The 20,186-nt window shown below is 40.3% G+C and overlaps 1 protein-coding gene across 1 annotated transcript in view; it reads right to left on the bottom strand.

Annotated features, from left to right (window-relative positions):
• The window catches only part of LOC134528995 (uncharacterized), a 92,692-nt gene that overhangs the window by 14,491 nt on the left and 58,015 nt on the right, over positions 1–20,186 (bottom strand). Inside the window, exons 10-13 of the mRNA XM_063362662.1 lie at positions 16,171–16,308; positions 14,369–14,662; positions 8,820–9,108; positions 3,239–3,452 (exon numbers count right to left, since the gene is read on the bottom strand). Coding sequence (XP_063218732.1) covers positions 3,239–3,452; positions 8,820–9,108; positions 14,369–14,662; positions 16,171–16,308 — 935 coding nt within the window. The remainder of the gene's footprint in view (positions 1–3,238; positions 3,453–8,819; positions 9,109–14,368; positions 14,663–16,170; positions 16,309–20,186) is intronic.

Genomic DNA, 20,186 nt, shown 5'->3' with positions numbered 1-20,186 from the left:
AGACGCCACCCCTCCCCATCCCAGGATCGGAGACGCCACCCCTCCCCATCCCAGGATCGGAGACGCCACCCCTCCCCATCCCAGGATCGGAGACGCCACCCCTCCCCATCCCAGGATCGGAGACGCCACCCCTCCCCAACCCAGGATCGGAGACGCCACCCCTCCCCATCCCAGGATCGGAGACGCCACCCCTCCCCAACCCAGGATCGGAGACGCCACCCCTCCCCATCCCAGGATCGGAGACGCCACCCCTCCCCATCCCAGGATCGGAGACGCCACCCCTCCCCATCCCAGGATCGGAGACGCCACCCCTCCCCATCCCAGGATCGGAGACGCCACCCCTCCCCATCCCAGGATCGGAGACGCCACCTCTCCCCAACCCAGGATCGGAGACGCCACCCCTCCCCATCCCAGGATCGGAGACGCCACCCCTCCCCATCCCAGGATCGGAGACGCCACCCCTCCCCATCCCAGGATCGGAGACGCCACCCCTCCCCTACCCAGGATCGGAGACGCCACCCCTCCCCATCCCAGGATCGGAGACGCCACCCCTCCCCAACCCAGGATCGGAGACGCCACCCCTCCCCATCCCAGGATCGGAGACGCCACCCCTCCCCAACCCAGGATCGGAGACGCCACCCCTCCCCATCCCAGGATCGGAGACGCCACCCCTCCCCAACCCAGGATCGGAGACGGCACCCCTCCCCATCCCAGGATCGGAGACGCCACCCCTCCCCAACCCAGGATCGGAGACGCCACCCCTCCCCATCCCAGGATCGGAGACGCCACCCCTCCCCATCCCAGGATCGGAGACGCCACCCCTCCCCATCCCAGGATCGGAGACGCCACTCCTCCCCAACCCAGGATCGGAGACGCCACCCCTCCCCATCCCAGGATCGGAGACGCCACCCCTCCCCATCCCAGGATCGGAGACGCCACCCCTCCCCAACCCAGGATCGGAGACGCCACCCCTCCCCATCCCAGGATCGGAGACGCCACCCCTCCCCAACCCAGGATCGGAGACGCCACCCCTCCCCATCCCAGGATCGGAGACGCCACCCCTCCCCATCCCAGGATCGGAGACGCCACCTTTCCCCATCCCAGGATCGGAGACGCCACCCCTCCCCATCCCAGGATCGGAGACGCCACCCGTCCCCATCCCAGGATCGGAGACGCCACTCCTCCCCAACCCAGGATCGGAGACGCCACCCCTCCCCAACCCAGGATCGAAGACGCCACCCCTCCCCATCCCAGGTTCGGAGACGCCACCCCTCCCCATCCCAGGATCGGAGACGCCACCCCTCCCCAACCCAGGATAGGAGACGCCACCCCTCCCCAACCCAGGATCGGAGACGCCATCCCTCCCCATCCCAGGATCGGAGACGCCACCCCTCCCCATCCCAAGATCGGAGACGCCACCTTTCCCCATCCCAGGATCGGAGACGCCACCCCTCCCCATCCCAGGATCGGAGACGCCACCCCTCCCCATCCCAGGATCGGAGACGCCACCCCTCCCCATCCCAGGATCGGAGACGCCACCCGTCCCCATCCCAGGATCGGAGACGCCACCCCTCCCCAACCCAGGATCGGAGACGCCACCCCTCCCCATCCCAGGATCGGAGACGCCACCCCTCTCCATCCCAGGATCGGAGACGCCACCCCTCCCCATCCCAGGATCGGAGACGCCACCCCTCCCCAACCCAGGATCGGAGACGCCACCCCTCCCCATCCCAGAATCGGAGATGCCACCTTTCCCCATCCCAGGATCGGAGACGCCACCCCTCCCCATCCCAGGATCGGAGACGCCGCCCCTCCCCATCCCAGGATCGGAGACGCCACCCCTCCCCATCCCAGGATCGGAGATGCCACCTTTCCCCATCCCAGGATCGGAGACGCCATCCCTCCCCATCCCAGGATCGGAGACGCCACCCCTCCTCATCCCAGGATCGGAGACGCCACCCCTCCCCATCCCAGGATCGGAGACGCCACCCGTCCCCATCCCAGGATCGGAGACGCCACCTTTCCCCATCCCAGGATCGGAGACGCCACCCATCCACAACCCAGGATCGGAGACGCCGCCCCTCCCCATCCCAGGATCGGAGACGCCACCCCTCCCCATCCCAGGATCGGAGACGCCACCCCTCCCCATCCCAGGATCGGAGACGCCACCCGTCCCCATCCCAGGATCGGAGACGCCACCCCTCCCCAACCCAGGATCGGAGACGCCACCCCTCCCTAACCCAGGATCGGAGACGCCACCCCTCCCCATCCCAGGATCGGAGACGCCACCCCTCCCCATCCCAGGATCGGAGACGCCACCCCTCCCCATCCCAGGATCGGAGACGCCACCCCTCCCCAACCCAGGATCGGAGACGCCACCCCTCCCCAACCCAGGATCGGAGACGCCACCCCTCCCCAACCCAGGATCGGAGACGCCACCCCTCCCCATCCCAGGATCGGAGATGCCACCTTTCCCCATCCCAGGATCGGAGACGCCATCCCTCCCCATCCCAGGATCGGAGACGCCACCCCTCCCCATCCCAGGATCGGAGACGCCACCCCTCCCCATCCCAGGATCGGAGACGCCACCCGTCCCCATCCCAGGATCGGAGACGCCACCCCTCCCCATCCCAGGATCGGAGACGCCACCTTTCCCCATCCCAGGATCGGAGACGCCATCCCTCCCCATCCCAGGATCGGAGACGCCACCCCTCCCCAACCCATGATCGGAGACGCCGCCCCTCCCCAACCCAGGATCGGAGACGCCGCCCCTCCCCATCCCAGGATCGGAGACGCCGCCCCTCCCCAACCCAGGATCGGAGACGCCGCCCCTCCCCATCCCAGGATCGGAGACGCCACCCCTCCCCATCCCAGGATCGGAGACGCCACCCCTCCCCAACCCAGGATCGGAGACGCCACCCATCCACAACCCATGATCGGAGACGCAACCCCTCCCCATCCCAGGATCGGAGATTGTACGGTTATTTTTTACCTACACTCTGTTTAGAATGTTATTTAACCTGAAAATATAGGTTACAATTACGTTTTCTATTTTATAAGTCCAAACTAAGATTTATTTATAAGATTATTTTACTCTAGAATAACCACAGCGAGTATGTATGTATAATATATAAACACGGTCCCCTCCAGTCCCACCCTTGTGGGGGCCATGGTGACATGTGTTTAGCTGGCAGACCAACTAGTCTGGCGTGAGAAGGTGAAGTGCAGGGGTGGTGACCTTGAGAAGGTGAGGGTGCCGATGGCGACGGCGAGGATCAGAATGCCACAGGCCGAGCCGAGGTAGGCGAGGTAGGTCAGTCCGACGTACTCGCTGCTCGCTGAGCCTCGACCGCCGTCCACGCGCACAGAGAACACAGTCATGTGGGAGGAGTAGCAGTTGACGACATGCTCGCTCTGATTGGTCGTCAGACCGTCCTCGTGCCATGCTTGAGCTGCAAGTATAAACGTCACGAGATCAGAACTGGGCATCCGACCAGCCAACACAGAGCATACCTGAAATTAAAATGTCTCCAGTTCTTTTTATGCTGACTACAACCTAGAAGAAATTAATTTGTGCCTATTCTTTCGGTGACTGAATTCCACAGTTTAAAATGAAGATATTTTTATTTCTGATCAATTCGAATGTCTCGGGCTCTGATTTCCATGGACATTTTCATTTTTAGCATTTAATGGTTTCAATGCCTGTTTTAAATATAAACCCACAATAGTAGTGGTGAACAGAAATCGGATTTCCAATGGATGGTGCACAGCTAGGCTAGTATATAAAATTAAGTTATTTATTACTCTGCTATACAAGTCATAAATATAGGCGTATACAAATCATATACTCTAGTGTCGATACATTTTCGCAAGAAAAAACACTATTTATAGATAAGAGACAGTTCTAAGTAAACATAATATTTCAATTATTATGATGAAATTTCGGTAGAAGGAGCATATCAATTCTGAATCACACAATGTTCCAATTAAAAAAAAAACATTAATTTTAATTATTCTTCGACCCTATCAATGAGTGTCAATTATGTACTCATAAATCTCAATTATAGTCAATTACTCATACCATCAATCCAAATTAGCACTCCACACCTACCTCTCAATTACTTTCGAAGTGTTATTTTTTTTCCACAACTTCTCCTTTAGTCACGCTATTGATTGGTTTCTAGAGGCGTTCTCATCACCTTCCGCACACACAAGCCCAACCTTTGTGCCGAACTTTGTTGGAATGTGTCGGTATTGTCGGCCATGTTGAACAATAAGTTCCGAAGCTCTTTGCTAGGTGGCACTGGTAGCGTCCTGATGATGTCACACGCGGTTGAAGGCGTTGCTGTTGGATGGCGCCACCATCACCGCACATTACTGATTTTTTTTAGATTTCCATTCAATCGTGAGTGTGGCTGGTGGGTTTTGAACTACGAGAGCAGCGTGATCTCAAAGTCGTTGAGCGAGCATGCTGACCACAAGACCACGAGTCTAGTTGAGAATAAGAGGATGAAATAAAGTGTACAAGATTAGTAAAGGAGAAGGACGGTAGATAAGGAGAAGGGTGATGAAATTTGGCGAGGCATATTACAGGGTGAAAGGAGTGGAAGACAAATATGAGAGTTTTAAAGTGTTGGTGGCCATCTTGACCACATTCTTGGAGAAATATGAAATTATATGTTTAATATATCGAAGAAATGGAGTCAACAAGATTAGCAAAGAAGCGAATTAGTGAAAGAATGAGGGAAATGTGCAAGGAGGGACTGTATGAACTGATGGAAGAATGTTTCGTGGGTATACAAATGAAAGGTTGGAAGGAGGAGCAGACAAATATAAGAGTGTTTAAGGGTTGATGATATCATGTTGGAAATAACTCTGTTGAAAAGAATCATATCTTTGGTGAGAGAGAATATTAAAGTGTTGGCGAACATCACTAGAGTAACCTGAAATGTGGAAGACTATGTAGGTCCTCTGTGCAAGTCTCATTATCCCGGCTCGGTTTAGTCGTCTACATTTTAAAAGTGTAATTATAATGAAAAATAATTATGTTAAAAAGTATATTAATATTATAATAGGCATATGTGCTGAGCAATAAATGTGTTTATTCACTAGTCTTTGCTGCAGGAAAAAACAAAATCCAATGTGGAATAACTAGGAATTAATAAAATTTTAATTGATATTTAATGTGTAAATATATTTGAACATAACACTAGCATTCACATTACAGAAAAAGAACTTGAGATTACAAGTAGCCTACACTCCAATGTCTAGACAACCCCGCCACATATACATGCATATGCGATTGCTGCGATTACAGGCCTGTGTCACTTAACCAATTTCTTGGACCAACAACACACGCAATATCATAGTAGCATCGAACACTCGCCTTAGCAATCGCCATCACATTGAGATGCACTTTCACTTCAATTAAGGCTCTTCGGCACTATGCAGATAAAAATAAGCATTATTATTTTAATTTGACAAGGATTTGAAGTAAATAACATACAGAAAAAAAATAAACTTTTATACTTTGTTACTCAATAAATGCTTAAAAATAATATTATAATATAAAAAATTCCTATTTTCATCTGTAATCTCAGAGGTTGACTCTCATTTGAACTCTCCACACCACCACTAAAAATGATGAATGGTTCTGCCACATTTTTCAACATACACCTCAATCGCAGCACCAGTCCCAGCAATGCTTGCATACAGAATGGCAGTCGATGCAGGCGAAAAAAGCGTCCAGAATCTCCGCAGTTAATCTTTATAATGCATCGTTAACAATGCACACTAGCTCCAGCAAAGTCCCGATTATCGTGGAAGACATAGGAAAAAATATCTAAATTGCAATAATAGCACTCAATCGATGATAACACACTGCACTTTGCTCCTACACGCTCCTCGCAGTATCTCCCTCCCCGCCTTCAGAAAGAGCGTAGGTTCTCACGATCGCAATTCCCACCTTCTTTCCCTGACAATCCATCAGAGGGATAGACACTGGCCCCTATCACAACAGTACCCCGTCCCCGCCAACTATCCACAGCAGAGCCAAATGCACAAAACTACACATTGTCGATCGCACTCATAGCCAACCTCACCAAGGTCGGTATTCCAAGACACAAAAGTAAAGGTTTATGTTTTGAATATGCTGCACTTGTACCCTAACCATATTCCTAGTGCACGATAGGACATGTCCAGTCCCTTATTTTTGGGCAAACGATTTTTTTTGTCCTATCCGTTGCCATTCTTTTGCCAAAATTACGCGCATGTGCAGAGCTCACTCTTTCGTTTATTTCGTCCAGATGGCTGAATCGAATCTGGCGCCATTAACTCATATATAGTCATTTTTATGATAATCGGGGGACGTACCAAGCATGTTGGTGTACCAAATGAGACTTTATGATAGCGAAACCATTCTGGAATACATTTTGTACACTTTAATGGTCATAACAAGAAATAATCGCAACTTTAAAAGTACTTGAGAAAATTTAAATTACACATTTTAATCGCACGATAGTGCTGCTATTTGGCGTAACAAATGTATCGATGGTTGCCAAATGTCCGCTATAATGCACTGAAACCAGTTTCTTTTCTCGTGCAAGGCACAATTTATTAAAACAGTTGCATTTTCATTACCTAACAGGGATTGGGTTTGTACACGTTTTGGAATACGGTCTGAGAGTTTGGTTAAAGTTGTATCACAACAAGGTAGTGCTTAGATGCTACCTTATTCGAATATCTTAGAATACCACCCTAAGAGGGCAAAATGCCGTTGGGCCTCAAAGATGGAGAAAAACTCATATTAAATATTAAAAAATTCTAAGTATCAGAAAAGGGGTGAAAAACAGGAGTGTGGAGATGTTTAGTGCAAAACATATAATCTACTCTCTCTCTCTTTACCCTCCCACTGTTTAAGCAAGCCTCCTTAAAAAAGACAAGTTATTTATTTAAAAAAATATGTATTTAAATACATTAATAAGTGCATCCATATGCAGTTAGCATTCGGCATATGTAAGAATGTTAGTCACAGCGTGTGATTTAGTTAACCAAACAAAATAAGCCCCTTTTCGCAAAAACAGCTATACTTCCTTGCAACATATCTTGACTTAAAAAAAAAGAGACAACACGCCACTAAAATAGGAATATTGTATGCACGCACAACTGAAATAAATAACTAATAACTCCAACATAAAAACTTTGCAAGATAAGCAATATACCAGCAAAAATATTTATTTACACAGAAGAAAATACTCACATAACACTGTTTGATAATACTGATTTATACAAGTAATTAAAATAATAATAAATACATATTTTTACTACATGTTCATCCATTTGAAGATAATATCCTCCAGCTACTTACATTTGAAAACCATATCATTCAAGACAGTGGCCTAACTGAAAAAAACAAACTAAAATCCCTTTGTTCTTACTTTAAAATTAGGTGGCAAATCATTCTGAAAAACCCAACCACACAGCCAGTATTGAAAGGGAAATTTCTAATTCAAAATTACGAGAGATAGGAACAGGGTTTGACACAAGACAAGCGATTACGGCCCCCTTCACAAGGCAGAAAGACACTCACCAACACCCATGGAAACCACCATTTATTAATTTAAAATTGTTAGTCATGATATGAGCAATCCACTATAATTGAGATTGATGGGTACTCATTTTACACTTATTTATTGAGGAAGGGGAGGTTGGCAGAAGGGGGTGACTAATTGAGATTAATGGTTTTTTAATTCACTCATTGTGTGGTCCAGATGTGGTGTGCTCCCTACTCTTAATAATACTTTGGCCAATTATTAAATTTTGCAAATTTTATTTCAATGTTCATTCTATGTTGGCTTTGGTGACTTAACATTTAAGCGGTGTATTGTTTATCAATCATAAACATTTTGATTTATCACATCTGAGAGAAAATGAGTTGCATAGTCCGGTAATACATAATTTTTTATTACCAATTATATTTGGGTTTAACGTCTAGTAGACCACAAGACCATCAGAGATGGCTATACACACTCAAAATCATGGATAATTGGAAAGTAATGGGTAAGTGAACAGCCCACAATTCGCCTGGAGTGATCTCGGGAAACTGTGTAAAATCCAAAATCGGGAGGACCAGTCCATTGTTCTACCATTCGCTCCACCAGCAAACGTTGGCACATTTTGTTATATTGTAAAGTGTTTCTTTTTTCATACATGAGTTTAGAGAAATTTGTAAAAATTAGATTAGAATAATATTTTCTTAATGCTTATGAGTCAAAACTGTCTTCATACAAGTATAAATTTATTTCGACGGATTTTCAAATTAATTTGATTCATGGCTTGTTCAATACTCTGGTATGGTTAATGTTCTCCGTGGATCCCTAATTCGTTTTCTTGATTTTGGAGGAGTAATTACCACAAAGAGCTACGCAAGGGAAGAGAAAGGTTTTTCAAGTTTTTCCGTATTTGTAACAGGGCACTGAAAGTTGGTCTCAATGAAAGTAACCATAACAAATTATAATTTGATTGGATTATTATACTATCATCTTATTAATCGTAATTTTGGTTGAAAACCGTTCAACATAAGCTCGCTAGGCTTCAAACAATAACTTTTAATATTTTTTTTTGCAATATTCTGATAGAAACTAATGGAGAAATTTATTTATGTTAAAATACGCCATACATTTTTTTTTACGAAAATCTTGTTAATTTCTATTAAATAACATAAATGTATATTGTTGTGATATGTGCTCATATCAACAAAGTTCTAATATTACTATTAAAACTGTATGTAACACGAGTGACGGTATTTATGGTACACTTACTTTCTGGATCCCAATACACACAGATTTGTTTGAGTTTTCCATACAAATTAGGCAAAGTGTATGTAACAGCTTCTGAAAGATTAATCATACTATTGTTGAGAATAGTTGCTGTTATTACACGCTGATCAGTAAACTGTAATTTCTCTTCTTGACCGCTGTACTTATATTTATCCACATTTGTTGATGTTCTGAAGAATTTGCTGTTTGTAAAGGACACAAAAAATATCCTGACTTTTGTTTGATTCTTTATTTCCATCAGAACTTCGGCGGGAATGTTAAAAGATGTATTCTGCAAAAAAAAATATATTATGTAAGGTTAAAAATTTATTTTAGTAACAATTAGGTTAGGACTTACAGAAATAAAAAGTTACTAACACTACTAAGCTGAATCCAAAAATAATATAATTTTTCAATTACACTCATTTAAATTAATTTATTTTAAAAAATCTCTTTGAAAATGTCAGTTCTTAAAGCTATAATATAAAACATAGTGTTTGTTTTTGACGGAAATCACAAGCTATGCTTAAAATTATGTTAACAGCTATTTAAATTTAAATATGGTACCTCAGTAGTTCTTGAAACCAGAATTCTAATTCTTAAACTGTACTAAATAACAAGACCTTGGACGTTAATATTTTTAAAAGCGTGAAAATTTTTAATCGGGGAAATTTTTCAGAAGTATTCCTCGGAACAAAGCACGAAAATTTAAAGAAAATACATTTTTATAAAACAATTACTCTAGAACCATACATGGCCCCGAGCAGCAAAAGTCGTTTATTTGACCTAAACAGATTTCGCTTTAGTGAGTTAATTACACTTTGTTGTTATAAGTTTGTTAACGAAAGCCGTACTGTATGTAACTTTAAACGAATAAAACATTAACACCTAACATATTCTGCATTATTTCAGAGTAATTTACTTACAAAATAATATAACTGTAAATAAAATAACTGTCAATAATACTTAAAAAATATATATACCGATAAATGGTTGAACACACAACTCACTGACTGATACACACTTAATTCTAATATTTTATGTACAAAAGCAAAATTTTTAAAAATGTTTGTTTGAGATTTATTTATAACATGTTGGAATGATAATGCTACAGTTACTAAAACGCTATAAAACTAAAAAAAATATATATATATTTTTGCAAAACTCCGTTCCCCCGGAGAAACCCCCGGAATGGCCACCGCATGGGGAGCCCAAGAAAAGAAACGGGCTCCCCATTTGGAAGCCACCTGGAAGGTTTTTTTCTGTTCCACCCACCGTTTCTTTGGTAGCCTAACTTGTTACAAGGGATTGTATTCCTACCAGAGAAAATGCCACCATTTTGTCTGGGCAATCCGCCTTGGAGGAGCCGGGGCGCGAACCCGGGTCCTACAAGTCACAAGGCAGGCGCTCTACCCCAGAACCAGAGTGGTAGAGCGGATACTTGCAGTCTTCTTAACACTGACATTATGTAGTTTCGTGTGTCATTAACACGTGAAGTACGATCTGACCTCGGTAACGAACAAATTTATGTGTTCTTATGTTGTTCGTTCAGCATGAATTATGTATTTTCATAACAGTGAAATATAACTTGTATAACTAGTCTGGCAATTTTTCAGTTTATTTCCTGCAAAAAAAACTTACAGCCCCGCTGCACAATAATTATATAGAAATATAGACTAGTAAAAAAATATGTAAAGAGCTTGCACTGTCGATGGTAAATTTATTTTGAATGAAATGTTGGATATTAAAAGAGTATGTTTAGTTAAAATATGTGTGTGCTTACAAGCATGAAGTTATTGTATAACATTTTATTTATTTGGTTTTAAAGCCACAGAAAAGTTAACCTTGTTATTTCACTTCTGTTTTTTTTTTTTTTTTTTTTTTTTTTTTTTTTTTTTTTTACCGTGCTTAATATGTGCAGCTAATACTGGAAAGCTATTCAAACAACTGTTTGCAAATAGGCATTTTCAAAATCTTAAATTAAGTACTAATTCAATGATCGTGTTGGAGATGTCAAATCAAAAGATACATTTCATACTGACATCGCCGGAATTATAGGTAATGATAGTACTGACCTTAAATCGATCAGTTTCTGAAGACTAAGAATTTAGATAACACTAGTTTTGTGAGATTTGCTTACTTATTAAGAAATATTCACATTATTTGATTACAACTATATTTTATTGGAACTTAAGTACTCCTGAGTACAGAATTATTGGTAATAGCTAACATCAGGGTTGAGCAGGAGCATAAATGTTTTATTTCATACAATGAAACCCTCAGAAACTTAATTAAATCATCGGGATTAATAAACATGAACTTCTTTGAGTACACAACTACAGAAATTTTTTATTTAATATTTGTGCACATCCAAATGACATCGCTATTTAATTATTTGTAGTTGTAATTGTAACAAAAATTGGAATTCGGTGTTTTTATTTTGGATGTGTAATATTTATACTTGTAATAGTTTAAAACATGTATTATGTTTTAACTGTTACAGTATCAAAAGTTCATTTAATGGTTGTGTATGTTTATTTTCGCCCAAAAAAATATTTTGTGCAAAAAAAAATATCCTACAACAGATTTCACTTTTCTTATAATTTTGTTGTTTTAAATTATTATGTTCGAACCTTTCCTTCAGTTCAATAACTTAAGTAGATATAATTTCGTTATGAAATTAAATTCTCCATACATACTATACTTGATATTTTGAGATTATTACGAAATAATATATAATTTTATTTTAAATACAGAAACATAATGTGGGTATTATTAATTATGAAGTAACTTACACATTTTTGTGTGAAATAATTCATGCTTAAATTTAGTTTATCGTTCCTTTGATAGACATGACGTAAAATAAACTCAATTAAATTGCCACCTCAGTACTATAGATGACTATACACCTGATGGTGATAATCTGTCGTGGAATTTCAAACATATGATATAAATCGTGCAATATTTTACTTACATAACCATCGGTTGTCAGGTAATTGTGATTTTCGGTCACTAGAGTGCATTTAATTTCAACTAGTGACCTGGAGTTAAAACATTAATTAGAATCACAAGACTTTGTATGCTACTTATTTATACAAATTATTTCTAAGATAATAGACATGATTTAATCATGTCGTTCGAGTATTAGGACTGTATGGTCGCGTTTTAACTTATGATAGTTTTACATTATGGCACCTTTCTGTCGCCCCCCGGCGGAATTCTTCGATTATGGTAGTCTTCCATTATGGCAGTCTTCCATTATGGTAGTCTTCCAGTATGGCAGTCTTCCGTCGACCCCCGTCAAAACAGAAGGAAATGTGCCATAATTGAAAACTACCATATTTTTATTTTTACAGATCGTAGTTATAAGTATACAGTGCTGCTTCCTATAACCCATTTTTTGAAACATTTGTTTCTATTAGTGCGCGATCTGTTGAGTTAATTTATGACTGGAACTACAGAAATTCACCGCCAAAAGCGCTATCTGTAACTTTTTAAGTTAACCTAAGAAACAACTAGGGGGTTTACAGCACTACCTAGCGATGTATTCTTCACACTACTTCGAGAGAAAATCAGCTATACTTATTCCATGGAGTTTATAAGAAAACATGGCGGAATTCTACCTCGTCCTTTAAAATTATGGCAGTTTTCAGTTATGGTACTTTTCTGCCTTTTTCGAAGAGGCCAGGCGGAATACTGTCATTATGGTAGTTTTCCAGTATGGTAGTCTTCCGTCGCCCCTATTGGTCCACCGCGTCCTAGATTTGCAGCGTCCATGTTCACGGTTTGGCCTGTGTGCCATTTCACTTCACGTGCTCTTCCGCTGGCACGCACGATATCTGCCACTTGCGCCGTCGCTGCTGAGGTGTGTTTCAACAACTTTATGCCTTGTCGGCGGTTGTTGTGAGCCCAAAGTCTCGTCGACTTCAAGTTCAATACAGATGACAGAGTGGAACAGTGACATAATTCATGTGTGGGGGATACTGGAGTGTCTATGGTCGCCATGTTTCCCTTTTGAGATAAAGTCCGGTCTGACTCCGCTGGGAATTGAACCCAGATCGCCTTGGTGGAAGGCGCGTGGTCCAGCCACTTTTTTTTAATGGGAGGCACACTGCAAGTTTTGACAGTCACCAGTGTGCCAATAATCTCCTCTCCCCTTAATGTTGTATTGTTTTTGTGTCACCCCGAGTCATTGTGAAATTGTAGTTGTGGTTTTTGGTGTATTAAGACAACACAAATTGCATCCATGTCTTACCCGGGATTCAAACCCAGAGCCTGGTGTGTTGTCGACTGCTCTACGGAGGCCAAACACTCAACCATCGTGGCCCCACATGTCCGCAGTTGCAAGCATCTTAACCATAGGCGTGCACAGGACTTCAGTATTGGTGGTGCCAGATTACACAACAGCCCTGTCATTCACGGACCCCGAGCCTAAAGCGGGGGGTCCGGGGGTCCTCCCCCGGAAAAATTTGGATTTGAAAGCGCAAAATGGTGCTATTTAAGGTGTTTCCGAACAAAAACATTAAATACACAGATGTAAAAATTTTAAAATTTTTTATGACAAATTATGGCTTTGAACGTTATAATCACCAGGAAAACTACTAAACTATTTACAGTTTTAAGCTTTGTTGAGCCATAAAGTAAAGTGCACAAATTGTTTGCACGGAATTCATGCTGGTGGCTTTGAAAAACCGTACTTACATGTTTTATGAAGATGCCAAATAAATGCTAGAAAAAAAAATTCTCAAATGTTAAGTTTTAAAATCAACAAATCAAGGGAGTTTTTGTAACATACCTTAAATATGTAAAATATTAAAATAATAAAAATACACAAATAAGAGTGGGCAAAAGTTTTAACTTTTGGAATACAACAAAAATGTTTTGTCAGCGACTGCATATAAGTCATCGAGTAAGCCTATCCTTTTAACTAACTAAACTCTCTCTCTTTTTTTAAATAAACCCTGGCGGACGGCGGCTATTATTCCGTGCGCCTGCCGAGTGGAGTGAACAGTGGACACCGAACGCGCATTCTATGTAATTCGAGGAGAACTATGAGAAGTATTTACATTTCAGAAGTTTCGTAGCCGCGGCCCGCGTGTACCACACAAGTAATTGCAACTGGCTTGTTTCCGAGTGTATAGTTGGTTCGATTGATAATTGATAGTGTTATGAGCACATATCTGTAACTCGACACGATTGGAAAACATATTTTTTTGGAAATAATACGGATTTTGTAAGTATGTATTATTTGTGCTTGTAAAAAACAAAATAACGTTAACCCTAATGGTGGTGCCAAGGCACCTGTGGCACCTACCGTGCGCACGCCTATGATCTTAATCATTTTGGAAGGCCATCACTCTGAGAAAAGTAAAAGCGGCCACAAGTTTGCTTATGTCTCATTATTTATATATTACGTTAAATAAGACTTGCATTCAACACCATTTTTATTGCATTTTAATATCACTTGTAAATATTGCACCGAAACTTGAGATTTTAGACAAAAGTTTTGGGAAAGAATGTTACCATATTTAAAAAAAAAAAAAAAAACCTACCTTGTTCACGGCTTCGTTTCCTTGAGTGTTTTGTAAACTGTATTTTCCATGCACTGGTGAAAATGAAATACCTTCATTTATTGTTTCTTCATCTATGATAACATCTGAGGTCTTCAAGGCAATATTTTCTGATGTAATAATTTCTTCTCCGTACGATAGTTTTGTGAAGGAGCAATATTCGTTTATCACATAAACCAGATCTCGAGACAATGTTCCATTCTTGTCACATTCTTCTAGAACTGCTGTGTTTACAGCCATCAGGTTGCTTATGATGGCTACAATGATCTGTGCTATCTAGAACAAGGAACATAAGGAAATTTCAATTTTTTTCCTTCATTAGAGCTAAAAAAATCAATAAACATTTGAAATTAGTTAGTACGTATGTGTTAATTAGTGTTTATTTTCAATATAAGTAATTTTAACTTATTTCTGCATCGTTATTACTTTAAAGCTTTTGAGTTTACAGGAAAAAAGTTAAACCTACAAACACCTTTTCATTGTTAAATGTTAACTTTTTACTGACAGTATCGGCAATATAGCATATGATTTTTAGCCCATAGCCACGCTGTTTATTTTATTAGTGGTGGATCATGAGGTAGTCCTGGGACCACTCAGGACACATGCATAGCTCCACCCTTTGGCTAGAATATAGAAGGAATAACTAAAAAGCACTCCACGCTTTGCAACGCCTCTCTTAAAATAAAAATAAAAATAAAAATAAAAATATATCAACCTCGAAGAATCTTTCACAACAAAGTCAGTAGATACCAATAAATTTTTGGTCTGACTGTTCTAGAAGTTTATGAAGTGTCTAAAAGGACATTATCACGATTGAATAAACTTAATTAAAATTAATTTTTAAATGATAATGCTACGATTATTATTCAAGTGTTATATTTAAACTTAGATTATACTTATTCTAAGAAGCTATGCCATACAGGGAAATATTATCTTAGCTTTAAGTGGCTTTAAAAATATATTTATCAATATACCTAACCACTCATATATACGTCATTATGTACCTATTTAACTACAATACTATCTTATTAATATTTAACCCATTATTCTACCAAACTGAAAATATTTCTCCTATACTGTCATCAATAAACTTGCACTTCATATTACAATCTATACCTACTATTGTGCCTTCCCTTCGATTTATGTACGTAATCATTATTGTGAACTCCTTACTATTTTACTTACATTTTCATAATCATTTACGGGTACCGCAACTTGAGGGGACAGTTTTTCATCATTTTTGTTTTGGTCATTTGGTTTTTTTTTACTGTTGGGTTGTTTGTGATTTTTGTTAATGGAAACCATAGTCATATATAGTATATAGAAGGATGGTTAGCATATAAAGCATAGTCAATGATGTTATTCAATTGAATCTAAAAAAAATTATATATACCCTATTTTTATATATATTTCTAATGATTTTCTAAGATGAAAAATATTTTTTATCTCACCAATAACAATAAACGACTAAATGGTGTGTTATTTTTACCTTTTTCTCACATTATTATGTGGGCACTGAGTCAGTAACACCATAAGTATTAGCCTTTGTTTAACGAAACATTGCCAGATATTACTTAGCCAATTGTTTCATTATTTAAAAATTGCAAACAAATGTTTTACGTAATGCTATCTCAACATTTTCTTTGGCTTCATGAAATATTATGCTAATTATCAACATACATACAGCAGTGCCAGAATTAAAATCTACTAAGACTTGATTATCCTGCGTATGATAGTTATCAAAAATGTTACAAATGTATTCTAGAAAATAATATCACACTAACCTCATTGTTTGCAAGAGCGAATCGCCACGTGTTCTTAAGCTGTTTTGTTGCGTGAGCAAACAAGCTACCATTGATCTGAGCAGGGTCTCTTGTAATTTCTTCAAGCTGCAGATAAGTATTGATCCAGAATAAGTTGAGCTGCAAAACAAAAATTGGTTGTCTGTAAAGTCGGTTTACGGACGATAGTTTAACGTGACAACGCCATAACAAAACATTGATGAAATGATTGCATACTTTTATGAATAAAATTGAAACATTTTTATTGAATGAATACTATTTTGTATGGATACAAAGAAGGAGTGAAATGAAATCTAAAATGATAAATTTACTTTTATTTGCACCCATTAATTCAATATATGTTTATTACTTTAACGAAGAGATTATTTTAACTATAACTTTTATACATGTTTGCTATTTAACTTCTTCCAATCTGTGTTATTCTGCTAAGGATAGGACGATGATAGGAAAAGTAGGAAACGAATGGGAATGTTTCAAGTTTAATGTGCCTCGAAAAAGTCAAATCGATGGTTGTTCCAATCGAGTGGAAGAGAGATAGATGCGGCGCAAGCGTACAATGAGCGTAACGGGACAATGTGCGTTGCGGGACACTTTTTCGTGCGTGCAGCCGGCGTTCATCGATTTATTAGACGTTGTCACGTCAAAAAGAAGCAAACCAAATAAACATACACACAAAGAAGGTGGAAGCAGAATAATGATCCAGGTCCGACTCTGTGCTCCAGCGCAGGATCTAGGGTCTGGTGTGAAGCTCCCGTAAATAATCAAAATACCCAGCCACAAAACTTATTTTCAAAAAAAAAATTTATATTAAAAAAATATGTTGTCCTACAATTTCCTTGTCTCAAGAGTACGCAAACTTTCCCCATTCGACATTAAATTTAATCACTCCAAAATAAAATTAACGAAGCCATAAAAAGCTGATCAAGTCCTGAACAAGTCCAAAATCATAAACTTGTGTAAGTTACCAAAACATTACTAAGCCACTGAGAATATGACACCTGCTCTTGACTCTTGATTGAGACCGTGACCTTGAACTCTAAACATTCTACGGCATATTATATATATATATATATATATATATATAAAATATATATAAACTTTATATATATATATATATATATATAAAGAATTGTAGAATATTCGGTCCTGATAAATATTTATTTTAATTTTTTTTTCTACTTTCCCACTTGACTACCAACCATTGGCTACTTCAAGAAATGGTTTGAATTTATTTCAGAAAATATTAATTAATATTACCTGGCATTTCAAAATTCTCAAATTTGTTACGATTTTGACAGCAAAGAAACATGAAATGAGTTTTTGTGATAGAAATGCAGACCATATCATGAAGTAGCCAGTTGCATTGCAGTTAAACCTAAAACGTTTCAGTTCTGCAATAAATTATATTCTCCTTATTTGTACAACCCAAAAACGTTAAAAATGTAACTTTGGCAGCTAATTACGCAAAAAACTATGCTCTGTATATATTTTTCATTTCGTGAAAGTTAAACAATTGAAAAAGTCTAAAAGCTGATCAGTGATTAATGTAAATATAAAATCATGACCTGAAATGGGAGGCACCCCTCTTAAGGAAGTGCTCCTAGAGGTGGTGATGGCATTCGCTTCATTTATTGGTGAACCGTTCATTTCGATGCAGGACAATGCACGCCCGCATACGGCAAGAATTTGTCACCGAATACTTCGAGCACACGGGAATTGCAGTTTTGGACTGGCCTGCATGATATTATCTTTGAAAGATTTTTGCAATGAGAGTGCATAAATTGATGTAATCTTTTGGACATACGCCATTGCTAAGTACTTTTTCTGTTGAAGAAAACTAAAAAATACCCAAAAGACAAAAAACACAAATTAAGCAAAAAAAAATTGCTGTTGTCAACAGGATATAAACATCACATAATATTCCATAACAGGAATATGGTCAACAAACAAATAAAAATAAATAAAAATGGACTAAGAGAATGAAAAACCCCCCACAAATGATGATCCCCCGATGTGATTCCGATACAGCATTTTTGGGATGATTTAGAGAGACACGTTAGGCATCGTCATCCTCCTCCCAGTGACTTCAATCAGCTTCAATTGCTCTTCGTGAAGAATGGGATGCTGTGCCGGTGGATTGCGTTCACAATGTAATTTCTTAAATGCCGGACAGTGTTCAGGCCTTTCAACGTGCAATATAGGGTAATTAATACGCGTTATTATGAGGCCATCCCTTCTCAGAAAACCTGGAGAAAATGAAGAATTACCAGTTTTAAAAAAGGGTTATATTCTTATATTTATCCATTATAATTTATTTTTACAGTAATATTAATTACAATTATTTTAATGGTTGGCTTTGTTTAAATAACCTATAAAAACTAATTCCTGAAAAATTAAAAAAAAATCATATTTACTAGAATTAGTAGAAGAAAATTAGTGTCCGTTTTTTTTTGCTGCTGGAGTATATGTGGTTAAATTTGTGTACTTAATATATATTTGATTAACACTAGTACTGTACTTATAATAAAAAATTACATAATCATTAATATTACCAAAATATGTTGTAAGGGTGTGTGCTGCCATTAATGTTTTCCCTGACACTTTTAATTTGAAAATCTGACGGAGGTTCAATGGACGCCGTCGAGCCTGAGTCTGGGCCTGTGGATGTGTGCATAGTCCGGGCTGGCAAAGAACATTCTACTGCACCCACCAGGAATGGAACAGTCCGCGCCAGGGGGTGTACATATGGGGCCCGGCGCACGACTGTCGACATAGGCTGGCGGGAAACGACAAAAATTCGCCCCCGAAACAACCAGTACCACCCAAACTAATGCGGACAGCAATGTCCAAGTTCCCGCCCTTTGCTTAGTAGTTTATTTCTACTCTGCCCAAATCTTCTTCCAGAACCATCCTTCTGTTTCCTGTAACCAACCTGCTTGTTATTAATGCATGAAAATTTTGCATCCCACATGTCAGAGCTCAGGGTTTTCCCTGTGTCTATGCAGGTTTTACCTGGGCTCAACTTATCAAGTTTTAGTCTAGAATAGTCAGTGAGGGGGGTTAGTCATGGCACCAATCGCTGCCATGGCTGGCCAATCCCCCTCCTAGCACATGATGCATGCTACCCCTCCTGCATGATTAGAGCGTATGGGCTTCGGCCTGAGACGCACTTAGTCTCTCTCCCTAACCCGGAACTCTCCCAAACACACTTAGTCTAAGAGTCGACGAGGTGCACCATGTGGCGTCATGCTGGTTCGTCTCCACGTACACGTCGGTGCTGCCACTCCAAGGGGGTCGCTGGTTGGAGTCCCGCGGGCCTGGGTGTTCAACCTTTGAGTAGCCACAAGTCGCCAGATACTCCGCATTGCAGGCAAAAAAGTCACATCATTTCTGTCTGGGTTATTCCGTGTACAGTTTCTTATGTGTGTACCACAACCCGCTTGGTGCCAGGACCATGGCCGAATGAAGTAATCGACGATCAACTGCATATTGTCCCAGAAGCTGTACAAACCATATCAATCAATGCACATTAGTGATGGGCAGAACGGATCTTTTGACCGAATCGGTTCTTTTGGATCAGTGCCGTGAAATGATTCGTTCAGAACGATTCGTTCATCTCGGTCAATTCGTTCTTTTCTGTGTATAGGATCTGGCTCTTTTATCAGGTGTCGTAACTCGTTCATCCTTTAGAGTATTACGTACGTGTTTTTGTATTTGAATTTGAACATTGCTTTCCGTAACCAGTGAATCACAGTTGCGTATATGAAACAAGATTATTTATATTTTATTACTTTTTAAGTTACAAATATTAATATATAGGCTATTTACACTCTAGTGACAGTAAAGTGTTTACATGTAGACCAACACATTTAGAGAAAAAAGACAAAAATTTAATACTACTACTGCGATTCAGTATGAAGAGAAACAAATGAAGTACATTAATTAACCCAAAAATGGTAAATGTGAACATTTGTAGTTACATTCCCTGTTATTTTTTA

This window comes from Bacillus rossius, chromosome 2 (genome assembly GCF_032445375.1).
Source record: "Bacillus rossius redtenbacheri isolate Brsri chromosome 2, Brsri_v3, whole genome shotgun sequence".
NCBI classification, from domain to species: domain Eukaryota; kingdom Metazoa; phylum Arthropoda; class Insecta; order Phasmatodea; family Bacillidae; genus Bacillus; species Bacillus rossius.
The sequence above is the reverse complement of the archived record's forward strand: the minus strand, read 5'-3'. Positions and strand labels throughout refer to the sequence as shown.